Source organism: Mustela lutreola, chromosome 10 (assembly GCF_030435805.1).
Source record: "Mustela lutreola isolate mMusLut2 chromosome 10, mMusLut2.pri, whole genome shotgun sequence".
NCBI classification, from domain to species: Eukaryota; Metazoa; Chordata; class Mammalia; order Carnivora; family Mustelidae; genus Mustela; species Mustela lutreola.
In genome coordinates this window covers 50,859,075-50,874,497 of record NC_081299.1, presented here as the reverse complement: position 1 = coordinate 50,874,497, position 15,423 = coordinate 50,859,075, and the positions used below count along the sequence as shown (strand labels likewise).

General features: G+C 35.3%; 1 protein-coding gene across 9 annotated transcripts in view; it reads left to right on the top strand.

The window, feature by feature from the left end:
* Positions 1–15,423, top strand: part of DOCK7 (dedicator of cytokinesis 7) — a 218,452-nt gene that overhangs the window by 136,680 nt on the left and 66,349 nt on the right. For 5 of the 9 annotated variants that reach the window (XM_059137858.1, XM_059137856.1, XM_059137859.1 and 2 more), the window contains exons 21-27: positions 927–1,091; positions 2,756–2,925; positions 9,432–9,524; positions 10,725–10,814; positions 11,752–11,847; positions 13,639–13,779; positions 13,875–13,988. In XM_059137858.1, the coding sequence (XP_058993841.1) occupies positions 927–1,091; positions 2,756–2,925; positions 9,432–9,524; positions 10,725–10,814; positions 11,752–11,847; positions 13,639–13,779; positions 13,875–13,988 (869 nt within the window). The remainder of the gene's footprint in view (positions 1–926; positions 1,092–2,755; positions 2,926–9,431; positions 9,525–10,724; positions 10,815–11,751; positions 11,848–13,638; positions 13,780–13,874; positions 13,989–15,423) is intronic. The other 4 variants (XM_059137863.1, XM_059137861.1, XM_059137862.1 and 1 more) reach the window with 1 other exon arrangement.

Genomic DNA, 15,423 nt, shown 5'->3' with positions numbered 1-15,423 from the left:
AGACTCTGAGGCTTAATTGCCCAGAATGGCTGTTTGTTTTATAAATTTATTTAGTGCGATACCAGAATTTCCCGAACTTTGCGAAATTCTCATTATGTATTCACTTGAATGACTGGGTAGATATTCCTTAGCCTGACATTGAAAATGCCATACCATCTTACCTCAGCTTGTTCCTCTAGGTGCCCAATTCTTTTACCAATTCACTTGTGTCAGTCATGATGCTTATTCGCTATCCTCTTTTCTTAATATTTTAAGTTGCTATTTTTTTAAAATTTTTTATTTTTTTAAAAGATTTATTTATTTGACAGAAATCACAAGTAGGCAGAGAGGCAGGCAGAGATGGGGGTTGGGGCAGGCTCCCTGCTGAGCACAGAACCCGATAACGGGGCTCGATCCTAGGACCCTGAGATCATGACCTGAGCTAAAGGCAGAGCCTTTAACCCACTGAGCCACCCAGGTACCCCATTAAGTTGATATTTTTAATAATCTGTTACATTGTTAATATTTTTTTAAGCAAGAGTAACACGTGCTTATTGTATGTTACTTGGGTTTTCAGAGTCTTAAACAAGAAGTGACTTTTCAGAGGTGATACAGAAGATAGATGTCTTTTTTTTTTTATGTGCTATGTATTGTTTTACAAAATAATAGGTACCTGTTGGTTGAGGTTCTGTTTTTTAACTGAGCAAACCTATACAGTTTTCATGTTAAATTAGTAAAATAAGTATTTTGAAATTTTGTGTAGAAGAGTAATTTGGTTCACCTAATTAATACAAGATATCATTAAAAACAACCTCAAATATCATTTTTATACACTTACTGTGCACAATCACTATACTTAACACATACAGAGATGACAAAACCTTGATCTCTTTGGAATTTACAGTTTAAAAACATTAATACAAAAATGTGTTCCTCCCTCTTAAAAGTTAATTTAGGTCAAGCATCCTTTGAAGCCATGGCATCAATTATAAATCGGCTCCACAAAAACTTGGAAGGAAATCATGACCAGCATGGCAGGAACAGCCTTCTTGCCTCATACATCTATTACGTTTTTCGCCTACCAAATACTTATCCTAATTCACCATCACCAGGTATTTTATTCCTTTTACTTGGAGATTCTGTTGCATAGACTGTATGTTCATGGCCAGTTTGAAATAATCTCATAGTCCCAGTGGGATGCATTCATTCAACAGCAAGTGTTTATTAAGTGCCTGCTGAGTAGCATGGCCTATGCTAGGTGCTAGATAATTATTTTACATCTTCAGGCATCATTATTTATATAGATTCCTTTAATTTGAATTAGAGCTTGGTTGAATTAATTCTTGGAAACCTTGAAAATAAGTTCTTTGTCTCTGGAAGCATTTTATCATTCCTTGTTTTGATGAGATAAATAGAATGTTAATTTGTCATTTGGAATGTTGACATTAAAGATGAAATAGGGTGGCTTAGTTCCCTGATAACTTTGTGAAACCTACAATAATGTAAAAGGATATTCTCTAGAAAAGTCCTGATCTCTTCATGGTCAGTGAAATAATACATCCTTTGTGAGTATCAGCGCCCAAAGTGGTTACTTGGTTTTATATGACATTGGTGTTAGTGTGGTGGTGGGGTGGAGGGATGTCTCAGTTTCAATAACTCTTTAGTTGTTAGTTAATGATTATGTTGTGCGTACCTTTCAATCTGCTCACACATTTGTATGAATCATCATTCATCACTAATGCTAATGGTAAGTGTCCTTTTCCAGCTGTTGGCAACATTAATAATGATGATAACTACATATGACATTGATTATGAAAACTAGACATAATAGTAATCTGGCTCTAAGTTTTAGCTCATTTTATTTCTTAATTGCAAAAAGAGAAGTTATTGACTCATATTCTGGGTTATTCTCTCGATTTTTTTAAATTATAATACTTGAGGCTCTGAAGTTGTATTGTGGATATGTACAATATTCCTCCATTTTACCCTTTCATTCAGTACACTGTTAGAATTCCACAGATTTTACAAAACATCTTTTTTACATGCTGACCTGAAAGACTGTGTAAATCAGTTACTTGACAGGAGTGTGTCATTTGCAAATATGAAGGATTTTTTTAAGAAAATGGGGATAAATTATGGTTACAATTGCTGGGTATTTTTATATTCATAGAATATGTTGAATGATGGTTGAATATAGTTGATTTTAAACAGAGGAATTCTTGCTTTTATAACTCGGGCTCTTAGAATTGTGTGGAGAATACATACATAAGTATATCATAAGGATGCCATTTTGGTATAGTTCAGATTGTCATTGATGAAGATGCAGAAACAAAACACAGTCTCATTCAAGAGATGTTGACAGTAAATTGGCTGTCTTCCAGTGACCGTGTATCAGGACAGAGTAGGAGGGATGGCAAAAAGGAAGAGCCATCAGCCAGAGCATTTCGAGTCCTAGATACACTCATATCTGAAGAGAAAGAAATGTATATATGTGTGTGTTTTCTATCTTGTTTTTTATTGTACATTTAATATATAATCAGAAACATTGACAAGGTAGTGACTTTATCATTGCCATGTGGTTTTGTCAACTGCTGTAAAATAGGATATCTTGGGGTAGCTGTCATTGTTTTGAGGTTTTTTTTTAATTTATAGTATTTTTCATTTAGAAATAATTCATTATTTATGTGGAATTTTGCAAAGTGGCAGAGATTTTTCCAGGTCCTTTCCTGACTAATTTTCTTTGTTTAATTATGTGCTATTTTATATACAACTCTAGGTCCTGGGGGTTTGGGAGGATCAGTGCATTATGCCACAATGGCTAGATCTGCTGTGAGACCTGCAAGCCTTAATTTAAATCGTTCTCGGAGCCTTAGTAATAGTAATCCAGATATATCTGGGACTCCCACGTCACCAGATGATGAAGTACGGTCAATCATCGGCAGTAAGGTAAACTGAAGAAAATATACATTTGGTTTTTGGTTTATGGAAAGTGAGAAATGCCCGATTTTAATTTATTAATTTTAAAATGTTTTTGAGTTAGTAACAGGTAAGACATTGTACCTTTCAATCAGTCTGCACTAAGTGCCTCATGTTTCTATTAATTAAGCTTGCTGTTACAAACTGGTTTGTGCAGTCTGCTCAAGGAAATCTGCCAAATTAAGAAATTTGTCCAGGATGACCAGTCCATATAGCACTTTTGTCTGTATGGTACTCCATCCTGTGAAAAATGATTAATTTCCTGTAGAACTCAAGAGACCTGACTGCTGTGTAGAAGGGACATCACATCATTGATTTAAAATATGACCCTCCATCCTTTCTCTGAAAAATATCAAGACCATTGATTAGCCTTGATTGGTAATAGAGCTGCCTTTCAGTGGAAAACTCTATATAAAGATGCCCCAGAGCTTGAAAAATGTGATTTATTTAATGATGATTAATGATTATTCCAGGTAACAAGTGAGAGGCTAGCTAGTATAAGATCTCACTGTATTTTATTTACAGCATCTTTATTAATGCCACCTAAAAAATTAAGGAATAGTTTTTACCTTTTTATAGGTAATATTCAAGAATAACTCCAAATTTAAACAAGCTGGAAAAAAATAGTAAGACTTAGGCCAGTAAATCGTTTTATATACAAATGTATAAAAGACCATTTCAGATGTATTTTTTGCTGTTGGAAAGGAGGAAGATACCATTGCTGCAGAATCACAGCCAACTTTTCTTTGGCACTTTTAGTCTGTTGACTAAAATCTAAGGAAGAATTAATAAATATGTTCTAGCCTCTGTGTTTCACCCTCAGCCTGAATTACAGTATTTCTTTTTTTTTTTTTCCAAACAATCTTGGTTTGTTACATGAAATACTTGAACATTGACAAAAACATCGGGTCTTCTATCTGTTCATATAGCTATAGAAATTTTACATTCAGAAGCTTCTAATGAACTTAAGCATTGCTCTTTTAAAGTAACAAGTAATTTGTAAAGTAATTGCCACAGATCAAAAATATATTTTGTAGTCTATTTCAAATAACAAACATGGATTTTAGTAACTTACAGATCCATACAGACCTTATTCTAGTTAAACGACTTTCACTTTTTGTGAACTCCCTGAGAGTGATGTGCAAATGCCTGTATGTGGGCTTGTGCAAAAGTAACCTGAGTAACACAGCAACTGTCAAAGGGAAGGCTCCTGCGCCCTTCCCCCCCATATATTTCCATCTTTAGGAAAAGAACTCAGATTTTTTTTTTTTAATCCTTGTATTCATTCTTGAATGTATCTCATTTTAATAGAGCTAGTATTTAGGATTATTTGTATACTATAAATATAATTCTTCTGTAGAATGAATCTGACTTGTGAATAAGAAATTTTCCTGTTAAAGAGCTACAGACATGGACACTGGGGAGGGTATGTGCTATGGTGAGTGCTGTGAAGTGTGTAAACCTGGTAATTCACAGACCTGTACCCCTGGGGCTAATAATACATTATATGTTTATAAAAAAAGTTTAAAATTAAAAAAAAAAAAAAGAGCTACGGAGATGAAAAAGACACCATTGTCCTCAAGGTTCTACTTTTAAAATGCCTCTTAACTTCTATAAGATTTGCATTATGTCTCATCTAGCATAATTCTAGAGTTTTCCTTTATATGGTGTATTGGACAGATGATAACATCAAACTTTATAACAAAGGTTTACATATATTTGAATAATTATTTGCCTTTTTTCATGTAGTTCATAGAATGAGACATGATGACATTAACTTCTGCTGATATGTAGTATCTATATAATTACATAAACTTCTGAGAAAGCTATCGTAAGATGAGAATGTGTCTCTATCATAGCCCCTTTCTAGTCAAGTTTTGTTTAAATGGATTTTGTGTTTCCTCTTGGAAAATTTTTGATAGTTACTTTATTTTGGAATATCATTTAGTCATAATCACTAATAGTGTGTATAATTTTATCTCATTGTTAAAATCATAAGGAATCTGAAGTTTCTGACTTCATTGGTCTGGAAATTCAAGAAACTCTGTGTGTGTGTGTGTGTGTGTGTGTGTGTGTGTGTGTGTGAGAGAGAGAGGGAGAGAGAGAGAGAGAGAGAGAGACAGAGAACAAGACAGAGAAAGCACGCACGTGTGAGCAAGCACCAGTAGGGGAAGGGTCAGAAGGAAAGGGAGAAGCAGACTCCCTGCTGGTCATACCCTAGATGTTGTCATTACTAATAACGTTAAACCTCACAATCTCAGTTTCATGAATTGTGTTCTCTATTAGCTCCAGTTTTTCTCTCTAGTACCTCAACTCCCAGCACTTTTCTGTAATGTCCCATCACTTGATCTAATGACCTTTCACTGTGTCTCAATCCCTTAATGTTCTTTCTACCAATCTAGCTAGCTTAAACTCTATGACCAATCTTTTTTTTTTTTTTTTTAAAGATTTGTGTATTTATTTTAGAGAGTGAGAGAGTGCACACACAAGTGAGGGGAGGGGTGGAGGAAGAGGGGAAGAGAGGCAGAGATGCAGACTCCCTGCTGAGCACAGAGCCTGACTCAGGACTCTGTCCCAGGCTTGTCCCAGGCTCATGAGATCATGACCTGAGCCAAAATCAAAAGCCAGACGCCCAACTGGCTGAGCCACCCAGGTGCCGCTCCATGACCCGTCATTATAGTTATCCCTATTATAATTAAATCTCAATTGCCTTATCCTTCTCCCATTTCATTTTACTTGCTTAACCAAATCTCATACCATAGTTGAACCCAGTCATCCATCTGTGCCATGTTGGCACCTGTGCTAATGAACATGACTTGAGAAGTATCATTATTGGTCTCATTTGAAATGAAAAGCCATGGAGCTCAAGAGAGCTCTCAATGCTTTTGGGCAATTATGCTATATTTTTTTTATTCCAGTTACTTTTCCCATTCTCCCAGAAAAAGATTTCGTGCCTTTCAAGCCCCACATTGGATGTAAAGATTACTTAAAAAAATAAATAAATAACTTTAGATTATATCATTCCTCTGAGCAAGATAATCCTGTGACTAACTCCTTCTCCTCCTTTAAGCCTTTATTCAGAGGACTACCTTCTCAATGAGGTCTACTCTGACCACCTTACTTAAATGTATAACCTGGGCTGCTTTCTCTTTAGTCTTATCGTGGGGGCTTCTGATCGCCTCATTCTCTGTCTCATAACATTTACTGCCTTTTAATGTAGCATATAATTTAGTTATTAATTATTATTTGGTGTTTGTTTACCTTACCTTTATCACAATATGAGCTCCATGAGGACAGGCATAGTTGCTGAATGATAAAACCTAAGCACCCATGGTGGCCAGCGTATTGAAGCTGCTCGATAGATACTCAGTGAATGAATGTTAGTGAGGATGGCGAGAATAAACTCCTCCATTAAGAGTTATGTTTGGTTTGCCTTCTTGCTGTCAGGGTTAATTATGTGTTTAATGATCAGAAGACATTTGGTCTTATATTTTGTTCTTTAATATAAAATGCAGAGCTCCTAAAATTCAAGAATACTTAACATCAGTAGGATTTTATTACTCTGATGACTGTAAAATCAGATTTGCGAGATTTTCTTCATAATTATTCTTGCCAAAACCAACCTCTTTGCCCTAGCAATGTTCTTTTAACATTCAATTATGTAAATATATGATTATGACAAGTTTGAATTTTATTGTGTTTAAACAAATGCCAGTGCAATTTTACGTGAATATGTAGTTTCTTTGTAATACATTATCTCCTGTTTTTAAATTTAACCTTGAGAGCTTACTGTATGATAGGCACTATGCTGAGGACTAGTGGATACAAAGCCAAAACTTTGAATTCTAACAGCAGTGTTGATGTCAAATCAAATACAATATGAGCCTTGCTCAAGGAAGGAGCCTATCTATATTTAAGGGACAAAATAATGTTACAGAGATGTGACAGAAACAAAAGCTCTTTCATGCACATGTGCACACACTTGGTTAATCTGTTCTGTTCATTGGAGATCAGTAAACATAGTTCTAACATTAGTAAATATCAGTGATGAATTTGCTTAACTAAGTTAAGATATAATTCTTAGCTTTGTAACACTTAAATTGTGGCAATTATTTGCTTTACAAAATAATGGGCCATGGGTTTTCTTTAAATAGTTAACTTCAACTTGATGTAATTGTAACCGTTTAGTCTCAGTATTGTGGATATAATATACAATGACAAAGAGATTTGTTTATTCTCACATTACTGATTAACATGTGCCTTAATTTTAAAGGAAATTAAGGAGCTGAAAAGTGTATTTAAGAGTACAAGAAAATTATTGGTATTGTGGAAATTTATGGTAGAAGAGCACAGTTATAATGTTGCAAAAATCAGATGCTTATGTATTATTTTTGTAACATGAATAGTGGTTGTAAAAATTGCAAATAGCAGAAAGAACTTTATATGGTGGAGACATAATTTGGGAGACTGGTGAAAACTTTTGTTTTAACATATCTGAAAAACATTGTTTGCAGATTTGCTTTTGTTTGAAATAATATGGGGTTCTGAGAAGGTAGGTATTTTATTTTAAATAAATCTGATTACATAATTTTACTAGTATTTGAATATTGTCTCATTTACTTTTCTAGAAAGCATTTTAAAAAACATGCTTGGGAAGTTTTTGTTAGAGTTTTTTTTTTTTTTTTTTTTTTTTTTTTTTTGAAAGATTTTATCTATTTGTGAAAGAGAGTGCAGGCACACGAGAACGAGCACAAGTCAGGAGAGGGGCTCAGGGAGATGCAGACTCCCCACTGGGCAGGGAGCCTCATGTGGGACTCAATCCCAGGACCATGGAATCATGACCTGAACTGAAGGTGGATGCCTAACCGAATGAGCCACCCAGGCACCCAGAACTCTTTTTTGAGTGTTTACTATATTTGAAGCATTGTATTTCGTAATTTACTTCCATTTTTAAATTTGATCTTTGCAATATGAGGGAGACTATCATTATCCTATTTTATGCTAGGGAACTGAAAAAGAGATTAGGTAATTTACCCTAGGTTTTACCACTAATAAGCAGTAGAACCTGGATTTGAATTTCAACACTCATCTTACACATTATCAAAATCAATATAAAAAAATGAGTGGAAATGGATACTTACTATATCATTCAAGTACTCTGTATTTTTTGAAAAATAGGGGGGAAAAGGAAGAGGAAATACTCTCCCTAAAAACCTATGCTCTTGAGAGGTAGCAGTTTGTCTTGCCTCCTTCTCCCTAATCCTCATTCCCTCCCATAGTACTGATACATACGCTTCACTCTCAGAGATTCTTAAATTGTTTATAGCGTTAATGCCCTGCATATTTATTGTTGTTGACCTTCCCAGATGATACACATGTGTCTACACAGTTGATTATTGTTGTTACTACTGTTGTTTTTCCTTTACCTATCCTTCAGTGCTGTCTGGGGTTGGGTCCATACTTTGTCACCTTGTCTTGGGTTGTCTTCATTATTCTTATTCCAACAATCTTCTAAAAATCCCTTATAACTGGCTCCAGTTCTAATAGATTCCCAGGCCACAGCCCAGGTTGCTGAATCAGGACTTCTGGGGATGGGGCCCAGAATCTGAAGGTTTTAAAACTTCCCGAGTGACTCTAACGATCAGTCACATTTAAGAAATGAAAGCCCCGGTTCTCTTCACCTGGGATAGTAACTTCTTTCAGAGAGGAACAGATGTAATTCACTTCTGATCGTACACATTGGTAGCATATTAAATTAACGTCGGTGATCATGATAATGAAGATGGAATTCCTACAGACCAGCCCCATCGTAATGCTTTTGTTTATGATATTTATATAAAATAGTAGCCTATTATGTTTAATTACAACAAGCACAGTAAAACAGCCCAACCTCAAATCCACCCTCATTTTTAGGCAGGAGCAAGTATTAGTGATCCCTTTTTTCTTTCTTAATTCTTTTGTTTTCTTAATTTCTCTTGTTGGTCTGTTAAAAGAAAGCAAAAGAGGAAGCAAGGTCAAATGGAATTATGGAATATCAATACACAGAAATTTCAATTGATGACAAAATGCAAATAAAGTCTTTCAGACAAGAATGAAATTATTTTCTTCAATTCTTTTTTTTTTTTTTTCCCCTTTTAAATCCTATTTAGATTCAGGGGAAATTATGTTGCTAACTCGTGCCATCTTTAAGGAGGGTTTGGGAGGATGGTGCTGTGGGAACTTTAGTTGGTACTCCAACTAAAGAGAAATTGTCTTTAAATGCTGTACTTATTATTCTTCGTGATTTAAAAACAAATTATGTAATAAGGTAATTATGGTGAACTAATACTTCTTGATGCCTAGAAATTTTGGTTGCTTTAACAGTACTAATTAAAAACATGTTTGCATTGGAAAGTCTGGATTTCTTTAAGAATAATTTATAGCATGCCACATGTAATATTTCTTTCCTTTCCAACTGCTTTCTATTATATGCTTAGGGTTTAGATCGCTCCAATTCCTGGGTTAACACTGGTGGTCCAAAAGCTGCCCCATGGGGATCCAACCCCAGTCCAAGTGCAGAATCAACACAGGTGGTGTTTATATTAGAGGTTTCTTTATTGGCTGCTGATGTTTCTTTTTAGAACATTACTTTTTAGTACATACTATGATTTCAGTGGCTTGCTTTTTAATCATTAAAAAGTGTGTATTTTTGTTTACTTAGCACATTTTCCAACTACTATGCATGAATACCACCAGTTGCACCAGTAATGCTGTCCTTTCCTACTTCCTGTCTCTTCCTCCCACTTCCTCCCTGTATACTCTCTTGGTATTTCAATGCCTGCTGCTTATGCAAGTGATGGCTTTGATAACAGTTTCTACTGTAAGGGTAGCACACTTAGTAAGAATTAAAAAAAAAAAAAATTTGTGTGGAAAAAACCTGGCAGTTTTCCATTTGCTTTTGGTTTAAAGTGTAGCTATTATATCCTTTTCATTTAGCATTTACTGTCTTGCCTTTTTTTTTTTTCTCCATAATTACTGATTAGAAATACTGGGACTAAGCTGAAATTAAGTGTGAACAGTATATGATCCCCATGCTGTAAGGTTTAATACCAGAAGCAAAAATCCATTTTAATTCGTATTGTGTTGCAAAGTATGAAATTTGTGTATAACTTAGTTGAACTAGGTTTTGCTTACTTAAGTCTAGTTGCTTCATGGCTAATATTGCATGGCACCTCAAAATATACTTCTCATCTGTGTATTGGCTTTGGAGGGAAATGCTCTTGTTCTTGAAGAATTTGATTTCATGTTTAGTATCATAAATGTTTTATATTTGAAATACATGGCAGATCTGAATAGTAGTTTTTGATAGTGAAAAGTGAAAGAAACCATTCTAACCTTTTGATTTCCTTGATTGAATATAAAACTCTTGATTTCTTCTTTTTGATCTGAGACCAGTGAGAAGTATGTTTTTACTTTATACATTTTCTTACTGGATGTGTGCATGTGTATAGATCACACAGATAAAAGTTTCATTCTTTGCAGCACTCTGAATTTATATAATCATTAAAATAATTCATCTTTTTACTAAAAGTACATAGAAGCCATTTTGATACTTCTAATGCACTGTCATTAAAGCAGCTTAAAATGGTAAAAATGAGATGAGCAATAATAAAACAGTTGTTGAAACCAAAGTAAGACTGTTTAAAAAATTGTATGTAATCCTTGAGCTGCAGCGCCCTCCACAGCAGACTTTAATGTTATCTCATCATTCATTCACCTCCACTCCATAGGCTATGGATCGAAGTTGTAATCGTATGTCTTCGCACACAGAGACGTCAAGTTTCTTACAAACATTAACGGGACGCTTACCAACTAAAAAGGTAGATTCATATGAAGACAATCCGTATAGGGGGAAAATTCCAACAGTTAAATAGATGTAAGATTTCTTTATGTAGCCAGTATGTTACAATAATTGCATTTAAATTATTTGTTTAAAAATACATTTGAGCAAGCACTGCTTGTCTGTTGCCTTTTTGGGCATACCACTCCAGTGTATGCTCTTTTGTTAGTGAAATGTTTTATCTTTGGGATTGACTGTTTGAAATCAAATTTGATAATCAGATTTTAGTACCAAAAAATGTATCAATTCTGAATTCTGTTTCTGTAACTGCTCTGTTTTGTGTTTTAAATCTCCAGGGAAAGGAAGATGAGTTAGAAAAATTATCACTCTTAGTAAGATATGTTGATTTGCTTCCCTTATGCACAGTTTTGTTAGTCCTTTTCATATCGATATACCCTACTTTGCAAATGCTTTGTATGCATATCCATTATAAGGCAGGAAATTTCCGCTATGTTTATAAAAAAGACTTCAGATACTTGAAAACTTGAAAATTAATGGCTTACATCAAAGTTTAAATTTCTAAAGGTATTTCCTAAATTGTACCAGCAAAGTTCATGAATGTATTTGCATATGTTGGAATATGTATTTAAGGCACAAACAAGATCGTATTTGTAACTGTGAGTTTTGGTCTAGTTTCTGTTTGCAGGTACAATTTAGGAGGCTGTTTCCCACCTGCCCTTTTAAAATTACATTTTACTGCAAGATAACATGTAATTTTTTCAGCTGTTCAACATGCCACTGTCTTCCATGTATAAACAGCCGTTTCGTTAATGGGTGTCCTCACTGCATCATTGAATGGTTCACCTGCCTTATTTTGCTTATTCTCATTATATCTTCATTTGTAATTGCATTATGGTTTGGTTTGTGTTATCAGCAGATATGACTTTGATAATAACTTTGGATTTACTTCTGGATAGCTTTTTCATGAGGAGCTGGCTTTGCAGTGGGTTGTTTGCAGTGGCAGCGTGCGGGAATCAGCTTTGCAACAAGCCTGGTTCTTTTTTGAGTTAATGGTGAGCAAGCCCAACACATTTTTAATACTGTTTTCCTTAGTTGGCAAATTTGTGTTAGCTCATTATTTTATCCTAAAAAGCCTTTTCAGTTGTCCTTCTTAGGGTTTGACACCTGCCTCCAATACAAAATTAACATTTGTTACATCTCTGCATAAACACTGTGGACACTGAGCATAATTCAGGTGGAATTAGAAGGCTCTGCTTAACTATTATTTTAGAGATGGTTGCAGAACCAGCTCTCTTTTTAAAGAAAAACATGGTACCTTATTTCTTAGTCTGGATGTGGCTAGCACATAATGTATTTTAGATTTCATCCCAAACATAGATAAAAAGGGCTTTAAAGATTCTCACTGCTTTCATGGTTCGAAAGCTTAATAACAACACTTTCGGCTCAGTTTAATACATGATATTAAAAACAAATGGATTAATATCTTAATATTTATATACATATAAACTCATATATACACAAGAGCAATGAAGATTTGCCAAGTATGTACTATGTGTAGCACTGTCCCTGTGGGCTAGGGGTTTTCAATGCACAGAGAGACAGAACTGGGCTTCAAACTCGGGCGTTCTGACACTAGGGACTCTTCCTCTTCAACCTCTAGAAAGCTGAAGTCATTGAAACTTTTTCTTCCAAAAGAGGAATGTGTAAAAATATAATGGAAAACAAAACAACAATAACAAAAAGGAAGGCAGGAAGACAAGAAACAGAAGGAGCTTCCAGAGTATGTCATAGGGTCATTCTCAGCATTGAGTGTTACCTATATTGGGGATAAGAAGACAGTTTTTCTAGAGATTTACTAATCTACAGAAGAAAATAAGTCAGGGACCCTATGTAAGTGATAGGCTTCTCATTTTTCCCCCTCTGGAGAATAAACACCAAGTTTGTAATTCTTGTGCTTTTAATATAAGATAAAATTGTAATTTTGATTTTTTGATAGTCTTACGTGTATGTTCAGATTTCTTAAGAATAGTTAAAAAGCTACAGTTTAAAACGTAACTCTGCTGTTTACTAATTGTTGAAACTTTGTTTTGCTTTCCCTGAATTCTTTATTATTATTACCACATTGTTGTAATAGTCAATATCCAGAGGTATTTTTTAATTAGAGAGCGGGAACGAGTGTGCGCATCAGCATGTCGGGGGAAGAGCATAGGAAGAGACTCTCCAGCAGGCTCTGCACTGAGCACAGAGTCTAGTGCAGGGCTTGATCTCCGGACCTTTGAGATCATGATATAAGCTGAAACCAAGAGTTAGATGCTCAGCAGGCTAAACCACCCAGGTGCCCACAGAAGCATTTTGTACACGTGAATCACTTTGTTAATTTTTGCCCAAGAGTTTACTATTCATATTGAGTCATCAGTGTTTACTGTACACTCACCATACGTCACTATATTATAGATGCTGAAGAGACCACAGTGAAGTCAGTGTGTCTAGTGTCTCAGAGCTTACTGTTGGGCATATATGGAATGTCAAAATGTTACATCTTAGAAAAGATTTCATTTAAAACAAATTTGAAAGGTGAACTATTTTTCTGTTCATATCCATAATTCTTTTCGTATTGGTAGCCAGAATAATTTTATGAAGGTGATGCAGTGATTGAGTTGTACGGTGTTTGATACTTCTTGGGAACATAAGCTACTGCAGGGAGAGTCTCAAAGTATTTGAGGGGCTAGAAGTATTTTAGCCATCTGTTAAATAACATAGTGTAGTGAAAAAATAGCCCGGATATGATTAACTGTTAATTGCATTCATAAAAAATTAAACTAATGCCTTATTTATTTTTTCAGGTAAAGAGCATGGTGCATCATTTATATTTTAATGATAAACTTGATGCACCAAGGAAAAGTCGTTTTCCAGAACGTTTCATGGATGACATTGCTGCTCTTGTCAGCACAATTGCTAGTGATATAGTTTCACGATTTCAGAAGGTAATGATAACTTGTTAAAAAATTAAATTTCTGTCGAACTCACATTAAGCTGTCATACTCTTATTTGTTTTTTTGCTTTTTATTCTGTTTTCCAGGACACAGAAATGGTTGAGAGACTCAACACAAGCCTTGCATTCTTTCTCAATGATCTGTTGTCTGTTATGGATAGAGGATTTGTCTTTAGCCTTATTAAGACCTGCTATAAACAGGTAATGCATAATTAGTAATAGTTAACAAATAATTTAAATACTGTGTTTGCTGTTTTTAGAGTTACAGCTTAGATATCTTCCAGAACGCATTCATATACTGATGTTTTTAAAAAACAGCATTTTTCTTTTTAAAAAGGATTTATTTGAGAGAGAGCATGAACAGAAGGGGTGGAGGGAGAGGCTCTGAGAGAGACTCTCTGGGGAACCTGCGCGGCTTAGTTGGTTAAGTATCTGGCTCTTGATTTCAGCCTAGGTCATGATCTCAGGGTCCTGGGATCGAGCCCTGCCCCGTGTCAGGCTCCCTGCTCAGCTGGGAGTCTGCTTGTCTCCCTCTCCCTGTGGCCCTCCCCCTATTCTCGCTCCCTCTCATTCTCTCTTAAATAAATAAGTCTTTAAAAAATAAAAGCAGGGTATTTTTATTAGTAAGACAAAAATAAATTTCATTAGTTTTATGAGGACACAGGCCTATGGCAAGTTGATATCTGTACAGCTGACTTTTCCTTGGTTTTACTGGCCCAGCAGGGACCTTTGATTCCCATTTTGCAGCAGATCAGCAAGTCACTAGACTGAATGTTAAATAGCCCTGGGGGTGCCTAGCTGACTCAGTCCGAAGAGCATGTGACTCTTGATCTTGGGTTTGTCAGTGTGAGCCCCTCATTGGGTATAGAGATTACTAAAAAAATAAATAAATAAAATAAACTTTAAAAAATATAATAGAAAAAAATAATGTAAAGCAACCCCCATGATGCCATGTAAGAGTACCAGTTACAATGTATAGCCAAATGAACTTGTTTGTGTATTTATTGGGTGATTTTTAAAGCAACTGCATTTTGCTGTGTAGTCCTCCTAATGTAGACTTAGACATTATAGAGTTTAGAATCATGGATGGATGTTTACCCAAATCCCCAGTCAATCACTTTGTCGCTTTTATTATTTTTTTAATTTATTTATCTTTTCCATTATGTTGCTTTTACTAAAAAAGCATCCTGGAACTTTTCTACAAACAGCTGACTTTAACATTTTTATCAACTGATGAATATGCCTTTTGGAAAACATTAGTTATTGGTCCTCTTAGGCCATGTGGGTAGTGAGCTGTATAATCATTCTGGAATTACCTTCTTTTTTTTTTTTTTTTTTTTTAAAGATTTTATTTATTTGACAGGCAGAGATCACAAGTAGGCAGAGAAGCAGGCAGAGAGAGAGAGGAGGAAGCAGGCTCCCTGCTGAGCAGAGAGCCCGATGCGGGACTCGATCCCAGGACCCTGAGATCATGACCTGAGCCGAAGGCAGCGGCTTAACCCACTGAGCCACCCAGGCGCCCCCTGGAATTACCTTTTAAAGGAAATTTAAATATACACAGCTCTTGGGTCCTATCCCAGAGTTACTGAGGAGTTTGAATCCTAGGGGTAGAGGAGGGACGTGTGGGACACAGTGC